At 42.3% G+C, this 21,999-nt stretch overlaps 2 protein-coding genes across 2 annotated transcripts; both read right to left on the bottom strand.

Annotated features, from left to right (window-relative positions):
• Positions 1 to 62: 62 nt before the first annotated feature.
• On the bottom strand, positions 63 to 9,068 carry LOC307201640 (vomeronasal type-2 receptor 26-like; the record flags this gene model as incomplete). Its single annotated transcript, XM_079950938.1, has 5 exons — positions 63 to 1,074; positions 3,995 to 4,121; positions 6,396 to 6,427; positions 7,656 to 8,065; positions 8,851 to 9,068. The coding sequence occupies 5 exons, from the start codon at positions 9,066 to 9,068 to the stop codon at positions 173 to 175; spliced, it is 1,689 nt and encodes a 562-aa protein (XP_079807064.1). The 3' UTR covers positions 63 to 172.
• Positions 9,069 to 10,616: 1,548 nt separating this feature from the next.
• LOC307202057 (uncharacterized protein) lies at positions 10,617 to 18,244 on the bottom strand. The gene is made up of 4 exons (XM_079951684.1): positions 17,626 to 18,244; positions 13,744 to 13,794; positions 12,235 to 12,361; positions 10,617 to 10,719 (listed from the first exon to the last, which is right to left on the bottom strand). The coding sequence occupies exons 1-4, from the start codon at positions 17,838 to 17,840 to the stop codon at positions 10,642 to 10,644; spliced, it is 471 nt and encodes a 156-aa protein (XP_079807810.1). The 5' UTR covers positions 17,841 to 18,244; the 3' UTR covers positions 10,617 to 10,641.
• Between the last annotated feature and the right edge of the window lie 3,755 nt (positions 18,245 to 21,999).

The following is a 21,999-nucleotide window of genomic DNA, read 5'->3' on the forward strand; positions in this document are numbered from 1 at the left end:
TGGTAACCTTATCTATTTTCCCTCCTATAAAAAACTACACAAGACTAACTATCATGAATCACCAGGTCTAGAAAAAATTATATAAGGTAGCTGCTGAACACATCTTTGCAAATATTCTATTGTATACACAGAGAAAAGCACAAAATGCAGAAAGTACAGGTTTCTTAAGTCTTTAATTTTTCTTCCTTATTAGCTGTTCCCTATTGTTCAGCTCAGGCCTCAGAATTATTATGTAACATTTGGGGGAAAAGATGCAAACCAGCAACCCAACACCGGAGGCTAAGATAGAGAAGACCTCCACTGCCACCATGTATTTTCCCTTGGTGCTCAGGTAGGAAGGAATAAAGGACAGCCAAACACTGCAGAAGACCAACATGCTAAAAGTGATAAACTTGGCTTCGTTGAAACTGTCTGGTAACTTCCTGGCGAGGAAAGCCACAGCAAAACTTACAGTTGCCAGGCAACTCATGTAGATGAGGACACAAAAAAACATTTCCACTGACCCTTCATTACATTCTAGTATAATTTCTTCAGTCATTGAGTGCATGTCCACATCTGGGTATGGTGGAGAGGTTGCCAGCCACACAGTACATATTCCTGCTTGAATAATGGAGCAGGAAAGGAGAATGGAGTGGCCTAGTCCTTTCCCCACCCATTTCCTCATCCTGGACTCTGGTTTTGTAGCCATGAAGGCCAAAACCACCATGAAGGTTTTTGCCAGGACACAAGAAACAGCAGTTGAGAAGATGATGCCAAAAGCTGTTTGTCGGAGGAGGCACGTCACCTTCTCTGGTCGGCCAATGAAGAGCAATGCACACAGGAAACAGAGCAGGAGAGAGATGAGGAGAGCATAGGTGAGGTTTCTGTTATTTGCAATGACAATGGGTGTATCATGGTGTTTTATAAATGTACCTAGTACCAGAGCTGTGATCAGGGAAAGGAAAAGAGAGCAGCAGGCTAAACTGATGCCCAAAGGTTCTTCATAGGACAAGAAGCTGATATCCTTGGGTATACATGCATCCCGGTTCTTGCTTGGATATTCTTTGTCTGGACATTTATTACAGTCATTCATATCTGGGAAAAATAAGGAAATGACCTTTAGCTCATATCACCTTGTTGGGTCCAATGTTGACTTTCTGTCTCAGAAGAAAAGAGCTCTGCTCATATCAAAACACATGTTGAATACTGCCTGATACTCTGTAATGTGGTATTGTTGAAGAGCTATGTGGTCAGCCAGAGCCACTGACATCTGAATGTTTATTCACACTAGCCTGGGTGCAGCCTGCGCAAGTCAGAAGGAGTGCATAGCTGTCAACTTACAGATTTGAAAATAAGGGTCCAGCAGCCTCGAATATAAGGGATCAGCAGTCAAAATAAGGGATCAACAATTACTTGGATAAAATACATATTTTGTTGCGTGCAAATGGCTTTAGATACCTATTAGGTCCATAAACTACCATATAGCATATATTCAACACAAAAAAACAGCAACAATTTGTTGTTGACAAAGGACAGCTGGACATAGAAAGGGCCCCATTACCTTCTGTAGCTTAGGGCCTCATCATACCTGAATCCAGCCCTGGAAGGGGGCCAGTGTCCCTAGGAGTTGCCTATGTTTGAAGAGAAAAGGCCAACTGAACTTAGAATCATAGAATCTGCAGCGTTGGGAAGTGACCTGAAGGGCCACCTACTCCAACCCAGGAGTGAAACTAGCCTTTTTTCACCTGGGGCAAAGACACAGTTTGGCACCCCGCCCCCCATGCCTTACTTTTAAAAGACAGCCCTATTTAGGGAAGTTTTTAATGTTTAACGCTGTATTGTGTTTTAAATATTCGGTTGGAATCCACCCAGAGTGGCTGGGGAAACCCAGCCAGATGGGCTTGGTATAAATAATAAATTATTTATTATTATTATTATGCATATTATTATTAGAAGTGAGGTTACAGGGAACCAGGCAGAGGTCCTTCTCGGTAGTGGCACTCACTCTGTAGAATGCCCTCCCATCAGATGTCAAAGAAATAAACAACTACCTGACTTTTAGAAGAGATCTGAAGGCAACCCTGTTTAGGGAAGTTTTTAATGTCTGATGTTTTTTCGTGTTTTAATATTCTGTTGGGAGCTGCCCAGAGTGGCTGCGGAAACCCAGCCAGATGAGCAGGGTATAAATTATTATTATTATTATTATTATTATTATTATTATTATTATTATTCACATTTGTGTGCCTGCACACACACAGGCTGGGAACCTCAATGGCACCCTTCTGGAGGCTTCAACTTGGAAGCTGCAATCCTATACCCATTTACATGGAAGTAGGCTTTATTGAGCTTATTGAGTCTTTCTGCCAAATAAATCTTAACTATGATGGACTTGTGATAGACCAGATTGTGCTGTCAAGAGTTTTGTGACTGGTCTATCCAGCAACTCAAATTGAAGTTACCAGCTACAATCTAGGAGCAATGAGAACTTTGCCCACCTCCCTGGTATTGAAGCTCACAGAGATTTCAAAACTAATTTGTGATGAGGTCTGCTATTCAAATTAAAATACCAGGTACCCTTCAAGAAGCTTTCCAGATTCCAGCCACTTTGGCACCATATCCTCGAGCCTTCTCCTCTTGCAACATTTACTGCTATTCCTTTAATTTAAACTGATTCACAGCCTGAAGCCATCAAAGCAGTGTACAGCGAGATAATAAAAAAAGCAAGCAAACCGTTTCTACAACGGAAAATGTTTTTTCCCCTTGTTTTTCAGAGGTATGCTATTGCTCATGGGCTTAGTAGCTGCCTAACCCTAAATCAAGTAAATAAATACAAATATTTAACTAAAAGAAATTGTAGAAAGATTTTGACAGATTTGTCTGAGCACTGAGGGTCAAAAGGAAGTAATTTTAAACAACTGTTGCTGAGGCATTACATTCTGAATTTGCACAAGATGATGGCAGGTGGGTGTCCTGCCCCCTCCCCAAATCCTCGGTACACCCCTGCTGTATGTTGCTGCTTAAGCAGCAGCAGCAGGTCCCCCAAGTGAGGGTTGAGTCCTGATGTCAGGTACGGGAGACACTTGGCTTGGGAAAGAAAGCACCCGTGCGGGAGGCACACCCATCCATCCATGCCGCATGCAGTCCTTTGGACTGGTCCACTATGGCTTGCAGGCAAAGTGCAGCCTAAGCAGCTTCTGCATGGCCTGGCCAGGCACTTGTTGCTTCACATCACGAGCTCTGACGGTGGAGGTGGTTCTCCAATGGAGCCAAGAAAGGGAGGGCCTAACCAAACATGGCGGGACAGGTGGGCGGCCGTCCTACCCAGCTGAGGCGGAAGCAGATGGCTTTCCCTCAGCAGGGACTGGTGGAGGTTTGTGCTTGCATGGATGACAGTGAGCTGGTGGAAAATGCTGCGCTTAGCTGCCGGGCTCTTGGCGGCCACCCTCGCTGCCGTGCTGGTGGGCTGGCACAGCCCTTCGGGGCCCAAGCAGTTGCGGCGCCAGCCTCGCTCCTTCTCTTCTGAGCCGGTGCCCGGAGCGGAGGCCAACAACCTCTTCTGGATAATTCAGGAGAGTCGAGCTGAGGTGACCAACGCAGCCAAGCAACACAGCTGGAACCTCCCTCCTCCCTGGCCAGCAGGGAGGGAGGGAGAGGAGCTGCTTCCTTTGAAACCTGGGAAATTTAAGGGACATTATCAATCCGGGACAGCAGCAGGACACGGTGCTGGGATAAGGGAGTTTCGCGCCAAATAAGGGATAGTTGACAGCTATGAAGGAGTGGGAAGGCCCCCTCTAGATATGATTCAAAGCACATACCACCCAATTACTCTCAATGCATAGTCACGATCATTTGATTAGCATATTTAGACTATCTGAAGGGCAATGATTACAAAGAGGTAGGATCACACACACAGCAGATCATCTCCTCTTTGGAAACTTAAACTCAGCCTTCCTTACAGCACCATTCAATCCTAAGTACTGAATCTGGATCTATTTAATCTATTTATTTCTCCTACCATCCTGGTTTGCAATCTTCCCCTCTGGACATGGGATGCAATTGTAGCAGCAAGGGGGCTGTCCCTCCTTCACTTTCTTGCTGGATCCTGGAAGACAACTCTCAGTACAGACAGAAAGAGGCTGAATCTAATCCATAAATGAAAGAGCAGAAGGTTCATCAAGAGACTAATGACTTTGGAATCCTTTATGTTTTGGGGCCCCTCTGTATGTTGCTAAGGTGACACAGAATTTCAGTAATGTGTAATGGCCATACAGACAGCAATTGCTTTTTCATATTCATAGTAGTAGTAATGTTTGGAGTTATGTGATATTCCCTTAATATTGTTCTGGGATGTGCAGTACCCCAATAGTTCTGCAAAGATTGCCCTGTCCATTAAAGTACACTTTGAAGTCACTCTAGTTTCCCTGGTAATTTTTTTATAATCCTTACTTTTGAGTATGCTGTCCACTAGGTATACAGCTCTAGAACTGATTTTTGTGCCTGTGACTACACCTATACTTGGAGCCATCAGATGCTTCCTGGGGAATAGTTCTGAATATGCCACCCAGAGTGGTTGGGAAAACCTACCCAGATATTATTATTATTATTATTATTATTATTATTATTATTATTATTTTGAGGAATGCAGAATGGCTGGGCAAATCCACCCTGGTTGGGGGTGGTTTTTATTATTATTGTTATTATTGAATGCTTTTAATGTTTAACTGACTATTATATTTTAAGATTTTGTTGGAAGCCGCCCAAAGTGGCTTGGGGAAACCCAGCCAGATGGGTGGGGAATGAATGAATGAATGAATAAACATAACAATAATAATAATTATTTTTGAGGAACGCAAACTTTGTGAATTCCAATACAAAAGTATTCTGGACAAATACGTGAATTGGAATGAAGCTATCCAAAACCTATGACACTCCCTGGAATGCTGCAAAACAATTCTCAGTATGTTAAGAACAAAATATACCTGTCAGGCAGCAGGGGAACCAACTCCCACTGCAGGTTGCCAGGAATGGATGAGAAAAGGAAAAGTCCTTACCATCTACTTGCTATTCAATATTTACAGAAAGAGGCTTGGGAATGCAGCCTCTTGGAATAATGGCATTGTTCTGAAGAAGTGTGCATGCACACGAAAGCTCATACCAAGAACTAACTTAGTTGGTCTTTAAGGTGCTACTGGAAGGAATTTTTTTTGTTTTGGCATTGTTCTGAGTAAATCTCCAGCCCCCTTCTCTCCCACATCCTCATTCATCAACAGTACCCCGACTATGGTTGCCGCTTAGTGACATCTGTCTTCAAGACCTTTGCTCTCATACTTTTAAGGCTTGCCAGGATCTGGGAGATGGTGGGTTTGGAATGCTTTCTAGTGATAAAGTGTCAGCCAGTGGCTCCAGCTCTGCCTCCTCCTCCTCTCCCAATATTTCCCAACTCCCCCCCCCCATCTTCCTTTGAGCTATGACCTCCATTAAACCCCTGTTGTAATTCTGAACTGTCTTCTTTTTCTCTGGAAGGGTCAGGCTAGGGAAGTGGTCTCCACCATTCTTCCCCTACCCAGTTCCTGATTTTAAAACTAATTTTGAAATCACTCCCTTTTAAAGATTGATGCTTGCATTCGTAATGGTCTCTTGCTCTTCACACCTTTCTTCTCATGTCCCTCCTTCACTCATGTCTCCTCCTTTCATCTCTTTCACGAGCACCCTGAGAAGTTGTGTGTTCTTCTGCACCTGCTGCTGTCTGTTCTCAGTTTCTTGCTCTGGTATTATTATGCCTCCTTTCCCCACCTTTCTAGCAAGAAAGACAATGTCCTGGGGCCTATCAATTCATACCTCATCCTTCACTCTGTCAGAAATCAGGTCACAATGATTGTGAAGAACTCCACTTTGTAGCTTCATGGTCCCTGAGCATGTATCCCCTCTTTTGCTGGGGGAATGTACTGAGAGGCTCTATTTGACTGAAAGAAAACTTGCCCTTCTGTCTCCAGGCCCTTTCATAGAAAAACTGATATTTGATCTGGACCTAATGACGCACGTTCAGATGAAGGATTGCGTGGTGCAAAACCCACATGTGCATGGATGCAGCTTGTAGTGTGGTCTGTGAATGGTTGGGATTAGGCTTAGACAACCTAGCTTTTGTTATTTTCATCTGAACTAGCAACCCCCTAAGGCATATTTACACTGTTAGCCATGCTTAACTTTATTTTTTAGTAAAAGGGTTCTGTTTTGTAACCTGCTTAATAAAATATTGGTCTTCTAGCAGGGACCTTTTGGCTCTTAATTTGGTACCTGGATGCTTTGGTCATACACCTCTCATCAATTTACGACTCAAAAGAGTAGACTTGAAGGTGGATAATGATTGCTTATTCAATACTGAATCTCTTTTGAATTAGCAAACAATGCAACCTTACCTGGTTAAACCAACTGTGCCATGTGATGGCATCTTTGTCATGTCATCATGATCTGAAAAGTATGAAAGCAATCTTAAAGATGCCATGGAATAAGATTCTCCAGAGGCAATCACTACGTTAGCTTTGCTGCTAAAAATTTTCTCGTTTATCATTGCCCCCTGACGTAGCATGCCAGCAACTTCAGAAATAAAACTAAAATTGGGGATTCTTTCTAGGAATGCAAAGCAGACACCACTCTTGGTAAACATTGGGGAAATGGTTTGCACAAATCTTTCTCCATTGTCATTGTCTGTTGCAATGACTCCAATCCACGTCCACCTGAAATGCAGAAGCAAAGAGAGAATTCCCTCATACTGAGGGGCTTCTGTAGCTGCCATCTGGTAGAAGGGAAGCCCTGGGCTTTTATCATTCATCACAGGAGCAGAGCCATAAATGAGCTAAAGAGGCAATGGAGGAGGAGAAGAGGCAAAGTAATGTTTGCAGAGTTCTTTCAAACTATTAAAATACATTATGTGGTGAATCCTGTTAGTCAGATATGCCTTTTGCCACCCACCAGGTGTTGCATTCCTTTCTCATTTATACTAAAGACACACATGCAAATGGCCTAAACTGGGACCATCTCCCATTCCTGCTTGTTAAATATTTGTTCTGTTAACAGGGGGGGAGCATTGTTGCTTTTTTAAAAAACAACAACAAAAAAATTATGCATACTTGCAGGTTCTTGTACGATGTATAAAACGAATTGGAGGGACACACCATGCCTTAAATAGAGGATTCTCCACCCCTACTTGAGGCATTATTTATGGAGCCATGTCAGAATTGCAACATGGGTCGGATACACATTCCTTCTCTGAAGCTGCTTTTGTCTTCACGATGTACATACCCCAACTGCCACAACTTCCATTTCTGCCTTTTCCTTTTCAAGGCTTTTCAGACTTCACTTATGAACATTTATTTCACATTGGAACCAGCTGCTCAGTACTATTACTGTTCTCCTGCAGAATTGAACTGTATTTGCAATTTGTCATACCTCCAGAGTATGTTTAATTTGAAAACCTTTCCCCCTAAACATTCACTGGCCTTTGGGATATCAGTGTCCTTGAAGTGTGTTTAAGAGATTGAGGGTGTGACAGGGTTTTTTTTTTTTTTTTGGTATTGCAGCCTTTCTTTCTCCTTATTAAGGTCATTTTATTTTATTTTATTTTATTTTAATTTAATTCTGTTCCACCTTTATTTTTCAAGGATTTCAAAGTGGTGTACATGGCTCTGCCCCAATTTCATCCTCAGCCTGAACTCGTGATGCTCCCTGAACTTGTGCTGTTAATTCAGGCTCTTCCTCTATGCAAGCTAATTTAGGTATTTTACATAGGTGTCCTACCTGCGGGCTCTTATAGATATCCAAAACAGTTGCCACATAAAAAGAGATTTTAGAATCCAGTCCTCCAATGACCCCAGCCAGATTATTTTCAACATCACATATATAGTTAGGAACAAATTTCTCCACCCTGGATAAAAGCAGCAGTGTGGCGAGATATGTGCTCCTTGCATTGTTATAGCTGTCATATAAGTGAAAGCCCAAGGTGATATTGGGTAAGATGTGAGGGTCTTCATTGATCTCCTTGACTGCAAATGCCAAGGCCACAATGTGCTGGTAAATCTTAGGCACCACCCTAGAATGAGAGTTGCGAATGGCATCAGAAGGAACATATACCGGTATATCATTTTACATACCTTAGGCACCACCCTAGAATGAGAGTTGTAAACAATATCAGAAGGAACTGATATATAATTTTACATATCAGCACAATAGTTAATCTTCCTGGTGACAGCCCTTGAGATACAGTGGTACCTCAGGTTAATAACTTAATTTGTCCTGGAGGTCTGTTCTTAACCTGAAACTGTTCTTAATCTGAGGTACCACTTTAGCTCTTGGGGCCTCCCACTGCCGCCACGGCTCTCTCCTGCAATGACCCCTTTCCTATTCATGAAGCAGTGATGGTTGTTGTAATTCACAGAATTCTATGCTTCATAATATATACCATCATTGTGAAACACACTTTAGCCTAAGATCAGAAAATGAAATGATATGAGCATTCAGGTTCAGAACAGGTTCTTTTGATTCATTCTCACTAACACTCCTGTTCAGATAAAGTCTATCAAAACTGGCTTTTCAAAAGGGTTCTCTCTCTCTCTCTCTCTCTCTCTCACACACACACGTATACATTTTAATACATTTATATTCATTTCCCTATTGAGAAATGGGAGCTTCAACTGGATTCTCTTAATTCACAAGAGATTCCTATGGATTTTTGCATCAGCATACGTCCCACTGAAATCAAAAGTGGTTATCTCAAGGTAAATGGGTTGAAGTTTGCAGCCTCAGTCATTATTCTGAGGCTGAAGCTCTTGGTTTGATCATTCCTGTCCTGTAATGAATGACTGACTTAGTTCTCACACAAGCTCTTCAGGCAGTGCTGGTGGGGGTTCCTCAGTGAATTTTGCTGGAGAGGAGATGAAACCACCATGGGAAACAATGCCACCAATGAGGAACTCTCCTGGCTGATGATACATGTGAAGTGGACGGTGTGGATCTTGAAGTCTGCATTTTGCTATGTGAGCCTGACATACTTTGTATGAAAACAGTTCCAGAAGCAAGACCACTAAAACCACCATTCTCAATACAAAGGCAACTGTTCTATGCAGAAACCACGTTTTCTCTTTTCTGAGTTAAAATTGTCTTGTTTAAATGGTAGTTTATTTTCCCAAAATGACGCAATCTGGGAGTATCCAAAATCAGACTCAAATTATAGCCCTGTTAATCATCAAGGAGCAATGTAATTATTCATCCAGTGCTAAGAATTCCCTCTGGATTTGCTGAAGAAAATGTATTTGTCACATACTCAGAAGTGCAATTTTAAATTTCCTTTCATGAGATAAAAATGGACCAGTAGTGTATTGGTGAAGTTAGAAGTAAGAAATAGAAGACCTTGTAAATAATGGAGTTTCCAAAATATGTAGTCAGCTCTCTCAGTCTAGGATACATGAGGTACTGTGGTACCTTGGTTCCCAAATGCCTCTGTTGTTGACTGTTTCAGTTCTCGAATGCCGAAAACCCAGAAGTAATTTTTTCCATTATTGAATGTACCTCAGAAGTCTAACGTCTGACATGGCTTCCGCTGAGTGCTAGAAGCTCTTGTAAGCAATTGGAAGCCTCACCTCGGTTGTCTAGTGTATTGGAAGTCAAAGGTCTTCCAGAACGGATTACATTTGACAACCGAGGTACCACTGGAATTTGTCAGGGCTGTTCTGCTGGCTTTGGAGAACAGTTTTGTTGGCTTGAGGCATTCTGAGATGAAGAAAAATGAATTCAAGGAGATTTAGTCCAGATATGATTAGCTACATCAAATAGACTTATTTATGCTTTAACTCTTTCTTATAGTAAGCTGTCCCCTGCTGTTTAACTCTGGCCTCAGCAAAATGATATAACATTTGGGGAAGAAGATGCAGCCCAGTAAACCAAAACTAGAGGCCAAAATAGAAAAGATCTCCACAGCCACCATGTACTTTCCCTTGGTACTCAGGTAGGTTGGAACAAAGGACAGCCATACAATGCAAAAAACCAACATGCTGAAGGTGATGAACTTGGCTTCATTAAAACTGTCTGGTAACTTCCTGGCTAGGAAGGCTACAGTGAAGCTGACAATGGCTAGCAAGCCCATGAAGCCCAAGACACAGCAGAACATGGTGACTGAGCCTTCATTACATTCCAAAACAATTTCTTTAGTCACAGAGTGCATATCCAAATCTGGGAATGGGGGAGACGTTGCCAGCCACACACTACAAATAATGGCTTGAATCAGGGAGCAGAAAAGAACAATGGAGGTAGCTTGTTGTTTCCCCACCCATCTCCTCATTCTGGACCCTGGCTTGGTAGCCATGAAAGCTAGAACCACTATAGTTGTTTTTGCTAAGATGCAAGACACTGCTACGGAGAAGATGACTCCAAAAGCAGTTTGTCGAAGGAGACAGGTTATTTTTGTGGGCTGGCCAATGAATAGCAAAGGACAAAGGAAGGAGAGAACGAGGGCTAGGAGGAGAACATAGGTAAGGGTCTGATGGTTGGCTTTGACTATGGGAGTCTCTTTGTGCTTGATGAAGATCCTAAGCACCAAAGTTGTAGTGAAGGTCAATAAAAGAGCAAGCGTGACCAAACTGATCCCCAGAGGTTCATCGTAAAACAGGAAGCTTATGTCTTTTGGAAGACATATAACCTGGCCAATGTTTGGGTACTGATCTTCTGGACATTGAAAACAGTCATCCATGTCTAAAAATAAAAAAACAACAAAGAATATGTTTACTGCAGACTTTTGGAGTTCATTGGTGGTAGGGAGAAAAGCTTCCACAGCCTTTTGTTTTATATCCCACTTCTTTACTCGACTCTTCAAAGCAGTCAACAACATTTAGAAAACATAGCAGATCACAAAGCAAAACAACCAGCCTCTTGAACCAGCCAGCAGCAGGCACCAGATGTTTGTTTCTTCAGTTAGCCCTGTCTTTAGCCAACTGAACTAGGCCCTGATGTGGTCTTTGATTGCCTCTCTTGTTCTGTCCTTTCTTCCCAAAAGGCAAGTGTCTGTTGGCTCATGTAGACTAGGCCACATTGCTCCCCTCACATCTGACCATCTCTGATTCAGTGTCATATTTGTGGAAATAATGCAAATAGCTGCACACTTCATAAACTACTTCAGTATTTTGGTGGAATACAACTAAATTTCAGCAGGCTACAGTCCCTCCAAGTGTTCCTATTTTCCATGGATGTCCCCGCTTTACAGAAGCCATCTGTCAGGGTGCCCTCAGAGCACTCTGACATAAGCTACACCCGTGCGACTGAGCTGTATGAGAGGCAGGAGGATGGGATTGAAGATGGAGTTTCTGAAGCGGAAGGAGGCAATGGAGTGAGCAGGGGTTATTGGTATTCCCAGCCCATGCAGGGGGAGGAGGACTTGGTCTGGGAGGGAACGCAGGAAGAAGAGACACAGGAGAGAGAACAGGCAGATTTACAGGCGTTGCAAGGGTTAAGTTCAGGGTCAGAGGCTGAGCAGATGCATGAATCTCTGCGCTCAAGGCATCTTGGGAGACTTTGGGAACATCAATTTACACATCCCTAACACCATCCTGGTTTCTGATTTGATCCCAGAATGCCCCACTTTCCCTTAGGACGTCCCGATTTTCATAGGAGAAATGTTGGAGGGTATGGTCGGATGTCCCTATTTTCATCAGAGAAATGTTGTAGGGTGTGGAGTTATCTGACCCCCCCAAGCCTTCTGTATAGGGAAGGTTTTTTTTAAAATGTCTAATGTTTTATCATGCTTTATATATGTTAGAAGCCACCCAGGGTGGCAACCCAGTCAGATGGATGGGGTATAAATAGTAAAGTTATTATTATTACTATTATGGTATAGGACATCCCTATTTTGATCAGAGAAATGTTGGAGGGTATGAGACTAGAATTGGTGTTTCTACACTTTCTGAACTGCAGCTGTTACTGCAGCTGTTATGATGAAGGTGATCAGTGAAACAGAGGAGAGATTTTGACAAGAAAGTTCTGGCTCATGGTTTAAGCAGATCGGAAAGTGTGTTTTGATGACAGAAAGGGCTCTGTTTGCTTGGTAAGGCTTTAGCTGAGCTGAGAGCATATGCAGATTAAATAAAACACAAAATTCATTAGTAGCCCAGAGTGGCCCTCTTGAACATTTATATACCCTAGGGAGGGTCAAAATCATCTTTGAAATAGGTGGCATACCTACATCTATATATAACATTTTAAAACCTTTCTTACCTTTCTGGTTGGAAATCTTTCCTTCCGGGCATGTAAAGCAATCATAGCAACAAAATGGCTTCCCTTCCTTCTTGGTTCGACCATAACCTGAACTGCAATGATCATTGCATATAGAAATGGGCCGGGTCTGTCCATAAATATCAGAATAGAATGTTTTAGGTAATATCATGAACACTAGAGAGTATTACGAATGCAGTACAGTGGTACCTCAGGTTAAGAACTTAATTCGTTCTGGATGTCTGTTTTTAACCTGAAGCTGTTCTTAAGCTGAGGTACCACTTTAGCTAATGGGACCTCCCGCTGCCGCTGCACCACCGGAGCACGATTTCTGTTCTCATCCTGAAGCAAAGTTCTTAACCCGAGGTACTATTTCTGGGTTAGCGGAGTCTGTAAACTGAAGCATCTGTAACTTGAAGCTTCTGTAAGCCAAGGTACCACTGTACCCACAAGTTGAATGTAAGTAGCGAGTTCTCTCTCTCTCCCTCTCTCTCCCCCCGCCTCTCTCTCCCCCTCCATCTCTCTCCCCTCCCTCTCTGTATGTATCTGTGTAGATAAAAAGGTAAAGGTAAATGACCCCTGGATGGTTAAATCCAGTCAAAGGTGACTATGGGGTGTGGTGCTCATCTCTCTTCAGGCCGAGGGAGCCGCCGCTTGTCCACAGACAGCTTTCCGGGCAATGTGTATGTATTTAATGTATTATTATTATTATTATTATTATTATTATTATTATTAATGTGGCCTACATGACTAAACCGCTTCTGGTGCAACGTAACACCGTGACGGAAGCCAGAACGCACAAAAATGCTGTTTACCTTCCCACCACAGTGGTAACTATTTATCTACTTGCACTGGTATGCTTTCAAACTGCTAGCTTGGCAGAAGCTGGGACAGAGCAATGGGAGCTCACCCGTTGCACAGATTTGAACCGCTGATGTTTTGATTGGCAAGCCCAAGAGTTTCAGTGGTTTAGACCACAGCACCACCCGCTTCAATCAGCTGACAGTAGTGTTCAATGTGGAGAGATATTGATACTTACCTATCCTGCCACCACATGCTTAACGAATGAAAAGGGTTTTTAGCAAAAAACAAAAAAAAAGGTGAAGGAGCATGCTTAATATTAATCAGGAGTGGGTTCTAGAGTGTTGTTGCTACCGCTCTGAATGAATGATTCCTTGTAATTGCAGAAGGAACATTAAGTGGCACATGAAAGTTCAGATTGAAGAAGTCTCACAATATTTACAGAATACTGAGAAACAGCCATTTGAGTAACTATCTTCTTCCTGACCATGGGGCAGGTGATGGAACGAACCCTGAAAAGTGCAGAGAACCCACCTGGTTAAATTGGTTGGGCCATACAATGGCATCCTCATGAATGGTGAACAATTTTTCCTGGGTACCCAGAGAGTCTATCTTCCCAATTTTGACTCTAAGAAAGCACTGATTTGGAAACATGAGCCAGTTTATAATGTCAAAGCCAGCAATTAATTCACCATTTGCGTCAAAACGCACCTTTTCTCCTGCACTGTTGTTAAACGAAATACTTCTGAGAATGTGATGGAGCTAAATAATAAAAATAAGAAAGGTTTATATAAATGCTCTTATTATGTTATCATACAACACGGTGAAAATACATCCAAGGCTCAGGATTATGATCCCATGAAATCTTTGTGCAAGCTAATGTTAGAAACAGCTAAAGGTCACTTAAAATCCCACACCATGGAGTATTGGCCACATCTGCACCACTACTTTAACTTTCACTGTTTTGTGTTACACTAAAGAACTTTCCGGATTGTAGGCTTATCAATACAGGTTAATATTTTTCCATCAAGAGACCTCTACTATCTTTAAAAGACCACAATCCCCATGGTTTAAGTCTGTGGTATGGATGTATCTATTGTGGAGTGAGATATCACGACTGCCAACAATATGGTTGGCAGCCCTGTTGCTGCTTCTGGTATTTTCAAAACTGCAAGGAAAGGGGCAGTGATACCCTCTTCTGCTTCTCCAGTGAGGCACCTGGGGAAGGGCTTTGGCTCACTGGTGACATGCTTTAAATGCAGAAGGTTCCGGGTTCAATCCCCAACAGCTCCATGTAGGGCGGGGAAAGGCTTTTGCCTGAAATACTGGGGAGTTGCTGCCAGTATTCTCTACATGATATAAAGCAGCATTCTACGCAATGTGAGACACTCTGAAGAAATCTTTGATACCCTAGCCCCAACTTGGTCATTTATTTTGTTTTGCTTTAAAAACGCTGCAACTGCTACCTTGATTGTGAAGGGATGGAAAGAAATTATTTTACAAACTGAGAGGAGTTCTGTTAATCTCTGCTGTGGAGGCAAAATAAAAGACTTGAAGTATGGTAAAGTTATTCTATGAGATTAACTTTCTTGTTAATTTCATGGAAGGTTGATAAAGCTTGACCATCATTTTTGCACCAAAAGATACGTAGGTACCTTCAGCTTTCAACTGACCAAGACATTACCTGCCATGGTTGTAGATTTGGAAGCTCCCATCTTACTCCCTCTGCCATTCCTCTGTGCTTGAATTGGGATGAATGTCTGATGTGCAAAGCATGTGCCACCGCATAGAGTGCATTGTAGATGGTGTAGCTATGGGCAGTCATTCTCATTTCAAAAACAGACACGGGGAGTGTCTCCATCTTCTCCTCCCCTGTGCAAATTTGCCCACCTATATTATCTGCCACAGAATTGGGGAATGAACAGTTAAATGACTCTTCCCAGAAGTCCTTGATAAAACCATCTTCTTTTTCTGTGCTTGGGTTCTTGATCTGAAGGAACTTCTGGAAAGCTAACAGATCCACTGAGTGAATGGCAAGGGAAAGAGAACCATGAAGGAAACTTATGTCCCAATATCTTTGAAATGGAAATGATGTGATATCCATCTGGGCTGTGAGGAACCAGATTTTACTCTTGGTCCTCATTGGTATATGCTCAAAGTTTAAAACCTGGGGCACCATTTTCAATGCCATCATGGAATGAATTTCTCCATGTACAACCACAACATTGGTAGTGCTCCCCATAATAACACTGATAGCGTGAAAGCCCTCCCCCACCATGTCTGTGATTCCACTGGAAGATGTTAGCTTTGGGAATGTTTCTATGAAGTCGAAGCAGATGCCACTCTGGGAAAACACTGGAAGTACATTCTCTATAAAACCTTCTGTATTTTCCCTAACTTGAGAAACCACTCCAATCCACGTCCACTGGAAATGCAGCAGTAACTTGATGATTCCTCTATATTGATGGTCCCCATTTGGGAACATTTGGTAGAAGAAGACTCCTTGAGACTCTTTATTCATGACTGGGGAAGAGCCATATATGAGCTATGGTGTTTTTTTAAAAAAAGAAAAAAGATGAGAAGAATGGTTTTCAATATAAAACAATTACTTGTGTGTAGTTTTGTTTTCTTTCTTCTGTTCATTTCTGGCCGGGACTATAACGGTTAAATAGATCCTGCAGACTGCAGGATTGAATTATGTGTTCAACTACTGGAGTCTACTTTCCCTGTGCATTTCATGCAAAGAACACGCTGAGGAAGCAGGTCCCTGCAACTAGCAGGATTGAAACCTCAACTCACCAGATGCTCAGCCTAGCGTATATAATTGCTTAGTTTTACTGTGTGCTTGTTACAGCCATGTGAAGACAATCTCATTCTTCCTACCAAGATCATGCCCCAACAGCCCCAGATCACTCCTGTGGGCCAGACCGAATCTGGGAATGTTTCCACCTAATTCATCTACTTCCACCTAATTTCCACCTAATTCATCTAGTTCCACCCAATTCAGAATTTGGACTTTGGCTAAATCTGACCCACAACTCTTACAGCTCCTTATTGATTGCTCTTTCACTGTGCATGTGCTTGTTAGGAATGGGAGGATCTGTCAATATTTCTCTTAAGTTTCTTATTTAACCACATCAATTAGATTTCTTTTTAAGCCTCATGAAAATTTCTCCTAAAATACAAAGCTTTATGCAATTTTTGCCTAATATGCACATCTTTGCAAAGCAATATTTGCTAATACAATGCATTTTAAGTATATTTTTACTAACATGCATTTTTAATGCACACTTTACCTTAATCTATGCATTTTTGGACACATTATTTGACTGGAGAACTGCTTTGCAAAATCCGGAAAAGGGGGAATTTCAAAGAATGGCTGCATTCCATGTATTGGTTCTGAAAGTGTGAATTCAGTGAAATTGAGGTGTGAATGTATTTAGATCTTACTTGCGGTATCTTGTAGGTAGACAGGATGGGTGTCATGTGAAGACAGACATTAGAGTTAGGTCCCCCAATGACTGCTATTGGAGTGCTCTCAGCATCACATTTATAGTTAGGGATGGCCTTGGCCCTTCTTGAGAGAAGCTCCATTGAGGCTTCATAGGTCCAGCTTGCACTGAAATGGCTGTTATAAATGTGGAAGCCCAGGGTGACGTTGGGCAAGATCTGGGGAGTTTCATTGATCTCCTTTACAGCAAATGCCAAGGCCAGGATGTGCTGGTAGAGGTGAGTCAGCACCCTGTATTGAGAGTTACATGCTGCATCAAGGTTCATCTGCTTCAGATTGTAACATTGACTACTTTTCAGTTTAGTAACCAGTTCAGATATTGTACAAAAACAGGTTGTAATCTCACATTTCACAGGCATGTAAAAGTAAACTGGCTCATGAATCTATGATGTCTCGTAAAACCACCTCAACTTCCAGGACTTCTTAGAGAGTCTATTAGTATATCCACAGAAGACATAATTCAATAAGGTGTTTTTATTTATTCTGGCCTCTAGGGAATCTGGATGAGGTGTTTTGTATGTTTAATATCTGCTGGTCAAAAGTTATTTGTAGTCTGCATGTTCTTCATTCACACAGAATACACAGCCTAATAAGCAAATACTAATGTAGCATTTTTGTTTGGGTTTTTCTAAGAATGGGTTAAAAATTACGTAGGCTCACAGCAGCCACAATGGAGAAATTATCTTCATGCTCTAGTTTTAAGTATACCCTGTGGGTGTGTTTACTTTCTAATGTAAAATATGTTTCAAGCCTCTTTGATGCCATGTGGATGTCTGCATGCAAGACTTGACATCTGTACAAGCAGTAGTCCTGGAAGCCAATATTTTATGCTCGGTAAATGTTTTAAAATTCTTCAATAAAGTTTGTGTGAAGAAAAGAGTATTGGAAATGGTGAAATTAAAACAATTTTTAATTTATTTTTGTTTGTGGAATGTTTGTTCTTTTTGAAAAGCAAAGAAACAGATTAATGCAGAAAGAGGGGGAAAGAGATTTAGGAGTAAATGCATGCAAAAGTGAGCAGACCAGACATATTTCATCAGCATATAATATGTTTTTTTTAAAAGAAACATTCAGCTACTTACATATGGTCATCTGAAAATTCCTGAGATGGTTGTTTTTCAAAGGATAGGGTATCTGAAAATATGTAGATCTGAGATATAATGCCAGCAATGATGAGGTCTCCTGACTGATAATATTTGTGAAGAATAGGGACAGGTTCTCTGATGGAACACTGAGGAAGAAACTTACACATCCCCTGCAGTGGCAGTAAGAGCACCAGCAACCTAAACACTACCATCTTGCAAGGGATTATTCATTTAGGCACAACTTCACCTCTTCTGTTACTGTCATTCAAGTGACTGTGAGCAGTAGAGACTAACTTGAATGGTGACCCACTTAGGTGATTCAAAGCCATACTGATGAGCCTCTGTATATCTATAGACCCAACCATGTTCACTTCATACTTACTAATAAGAGCCTCCAGTCTTAGTTTCATCATTCTGTATGTGGGCAGAGGAGGTCCCTAGGGAAGGGGAGAAGATGTAATTCTGAATAATCTGGTAATTACAGGTGAGGTAATCACTTGCTTTGAATTACGGATTCTGTCTAATATTTTAAGGAAAACAGGATTATCATATCTCATGCAAAATATCAGGCAACTTCCTAGCTAGGAAAGCCAAAGTTAAGCTGGCAATGGGCAGGAAACCCATGAATATTTATTAAGGTTTCCAAATATTAAAGAATATTTATTAAGGTTTCCAAATATTAAAGAATATTTATTAAGGTTTCCAAATTAATACAAAAGCAAGAAAAAACATAAAAAATAACAAAAATACAAAAATGCAAAATTAAAAAAACCCAATTAAAACAAATACAATTTCCATTACTTATTTCCATTAACTTATTTCCCAGACCTCCTCTCACCTCCCCCTTTTGTATTCCAGTTCAAATTATTAACTCAGCAAATCCTTATTATAACTTAACCTAATTTAATTCACTTTAAAAACCAATTTTACTTTGACTCATCTTAGCTCTCATCCAAACTTATACATCAATACTTATTCTTAAAACATTTTCTAAGATCGATCACAGTTCCCTTCCACGAATTTCCCAATTTTCATACAAATAACCAAATAAAAGAAAACAAATTATAATTATATACCCTTTAAGTTCCCAATTTCTATTCCACCTATACCCCCTTCCCGGTTTCCGTCCCCCAACAAATGTCTATCAGTCTCAATATGCAATCAGCCTGGAGATCTAACATCCGAGGCTCTTAATTCTCTCTCACTTCCTCTCTGCCGGTCTTTTTGATAGTCCTTAATGTTGAACAGCAAATCTCGGAGAAGCTCCGGCCCAACAGGATCCATATTTCTTCCGGCCAAACCTCCATACTTGAAGGTGAAGCCTATGGGGTATTCCAAATCTTGTTTCATGCTCCTTTCAAGTCTGATTATCCCCACAGCTCCAACCTCCACCTTAATCAAATTTGTAATCCTTAGGTCTTCAGATCTCCACACAAGGAGATCTCTCCATTTTTCACTCTCCAATTCAGGCCAGACTTTCCACATCAAGTTTTTATTTTCCTTTGTTGCCATCATGTCAGGTCTCAAATTACAGCTCTCCTTTGGCATCTGCAAAATTACAGCTCCTCCTTCCTTTTCTTTAGGGACAAATTCTCAAAGCTCTCAAGTTTCTCTCTTTGTCCAGTTGGATAGGCTTCCTGTTTTTCCAAATCCTTGTCAAATTCAATGATGGTATTTACTGTTAAGTCCAGAGTTGTAACACTTGTAGCCAAAACATCAATTTGGCCTTGTAACTTTCCCAAGAGAACAAATGCTCTGTTCAGTTCAGCCTGAATTTTCCCTCTTCCAGCCATTCTTGTAGTGTCCCAAAACCCCCTCTAGAGGGATTTTAGCTCCTTAATGTTTCCTTCAGCTCAAGTCCAAAAATCCAATTAGTTTGTATCAGCCCTTCCTTATTTTCAGCAAATTGTAACAAATATATCCAGCGAGAGCAACAGAAACAAAGTTCTCTTTTTCCATCTTGACAGCTAACTTGACAGCTGTCAAACTCTTCAGTATCTCAACAGGCTCTCTCGCGGAACACTCCCGGGTCCGGGGGGGGGGGGTGGCACTTCAGCTCCCAAAATTAATTCTTTGTCTGCAGGCTCCCCTGCTTCCAGTAAAATTTCATATAATGCCAAACCGTGAAATTAAAGTCTTTTACGGAGAGAGAGAGAGAAAAAAAGTTTCTCTTGACCTTATTTAGCAGGTCCTTTGCTTTAGATTGTTTACAAAGAGGGAAGGCTGACTTCCTGTTTGGACCTTCCCCGATCGTGCCTAATTCATAAAAAAGAATTTTTCTTTAAAGTTCCAATTTCCGTACTACTCACGGGTTGTTACTTTAGAGTCCAATTGCTCACAAGAAGAAGTCAGCGCTCTCCGACCACAGCTGTGTGGCTTCACTCCACGGGAGAAGCAGTCGACTCTCAGCACCGCGCCGCTCACCCCGTACCGTTCCGGAGCCTTTAAAAAGGCTCCTTCACAGCTCGGGGGGGGTGCAAGAGGTGCCCACCAAGTCCCCACGCTCACAGGCTTCCGCGCCTGTGATTTTAAAGGGTTCCCGCTTTGCCGCAGCGGCAAGACCCGATCCTGCAGAGCTGATCCCTCCGGAGCTCGGAGGGAATCCGCCATTAGTCGGTGGCGCTAACCCGGAAGTCCGTGAACGTGCTTTCTTAATCAACTGCTTAGGCTTTAGTAAAGGGGGAAGGCTAAAAAAATATAAATGGTTGAACTTGGCCAATGGTTTAGCAGTTTTGACTGCTGTGTTCTGTGAAATACGGTAAATCTTGCAAGATAAAATCTGATTTATTCCTTCACAAATTTGAGTATGCAATGCCAATTAGTCAGGGTACACCTTCATTTCACAGCAAATAAATGTATTTTGCAATGTTTCTCACTGCATTCACAACAAAGTTATAGGACATGAAAATTAAATAAATACTAACTTCTATATGTGGATATGAAGTGTCATGAAATTCAATGACCTGTTTAGAATACTCCTATTTAAATCAGATCCAGGAGTTCTGTCAAATCTCCCAAAGTGAAATGGAGAGAGAACACAAATATTATCTGTTTAAAAGACAAACGCGAAGGGAAAATTTTTTTTTTGGAGGCGCACGCAGACCACGTGGGCAACTATACCCACCCACAGCGGCAGCCGAAACGCTCGTGGGCAGCTTACAGAGACGCGCCACGGGCGGCTACTCAACAGAACTCAAACTGAGGCAAAAGTACACACGGGCTCCAACAAAACAGTGGGGAAAATTCAAAATAGCACGCAAGCGGGACGCACTTGGTGGCGAAAGCAAGGGCACCAATTGGGGGAGGGTGTTTGAAGTCACACACTAAAGCACAATGAAAATAAGGCGCACACACGAAAAGCACACAAAAATAAGGCACACACAAGACACACTCAGCGGCAAAAGCGAGGTCGGGAGGGGGAGCCCATGCACACCACCGCAGCAACAGAGCTAGGAGAGACCCCCAGAGCCCCCCCCACAGTACACACTCAGCGCAAACCCAGCGGCAGTCTCAAAGTAAAATTTTGGAGCGGAGAAATTTAGAATGTTGCCTGCAAAAGCAGTCTCGATCGCACTTGGCCCTGTAAACAGGGTAACTGGGCAGAATAAGCGTTACAACTCGCCCTGCTGCCGCAGCGCAGCAGCCAAATGCAGTGATAGAAACTTAGTTGCAGGAGGAGCCCACACATGCAGCCCACACACTGTGGCGACAGCAGATTCGCAACCCAGACAAAACACACGACCCGATAACACACGTACCAAGCTGAGCACTCCCACCTAGCACACACACAATGACTGTATTCCGATCGCTTAGCCCGCTCTATCGCTGGAAAGCGAAAAGGTAAAGGCTTTGAATTAAAGATGAAATAGGGGATAGTCAGGGTGGGTAGTTGGGAAAAATGAAAAGTAAAGGGATGCCAGGACTACAGAAAAGGTAGCACAAGACTTCCCTCTTTAAAAGTCCTCTTCAAGGTTAGCTCCACGTGGTCGCTCCTCACTGCAGGGACACAGAAGAGATGATACTCTTGACTCGCGACGAGACGACGGCAAAGAATGAGGCCGGGGAGAGGCTGGCGCTGCAGCAAAAGGCTGCTGAACACGCCCGCTCTGAGGCACCTGGTTGGATGCCTACCGGGGGGCGTGGGCGCCAGCCAGGTGAGGTGGAGGCAGGGGGCTAATGCCCCCTGCTAGAGGCGGTGCTCGGGCTCCCTCCCACAACCACTCCCCTCTCTTTCAGGGAGGAGAGTCTTTGCCATTTTGTGTTTACATAGCCTCCAGAGAATTGGTTTAGATATCAGATTCAGACTGATGAATCTCGGTATATCTATAGACCCAACTCTGTATTGCTCATAGTTATTAATAAGACCTTCCA

The sequence above is a fragment of the Podarcis cretensis genome (assembly GCF_951804945.1).
Source record: "Podarcis cretensis genome assembly, chromosome: 13".
NCBI lineage: Eukaryota > Metazoa > Chordata > Lepidosauria > Squamata > Lacertidae > Podarcis > Podarcis cretensis.

What these genes read in the sequence shown, in the direction of transcription:
- LOC307202057 (XM_079951684.1), bottom strand. Translation starts at nt 17,840, where the DNA reads ATGGTAGTGTTTAGGTTGCTGGTGCTCTTACTGCCACTGCAGGGGATG. An exon ending in ACAACAGTGCAGGAGAAAAG is followed by an intron (nt 12,362 to 13,743) that starts GTGCGTTTTGAC and finishes ATTTATGGACAG; the next exon opens with ACCCGGCCCATTTCTATATG. An exon ending in AAAGATTTCCAACCAGAAAG is followed by an intron (nt 10,720 to 12,234) that starts GTAAGAAAGGTT and finishes TTTTATTTTTAG; the next exon opens with ACATGGATGACTGTTTTCAA.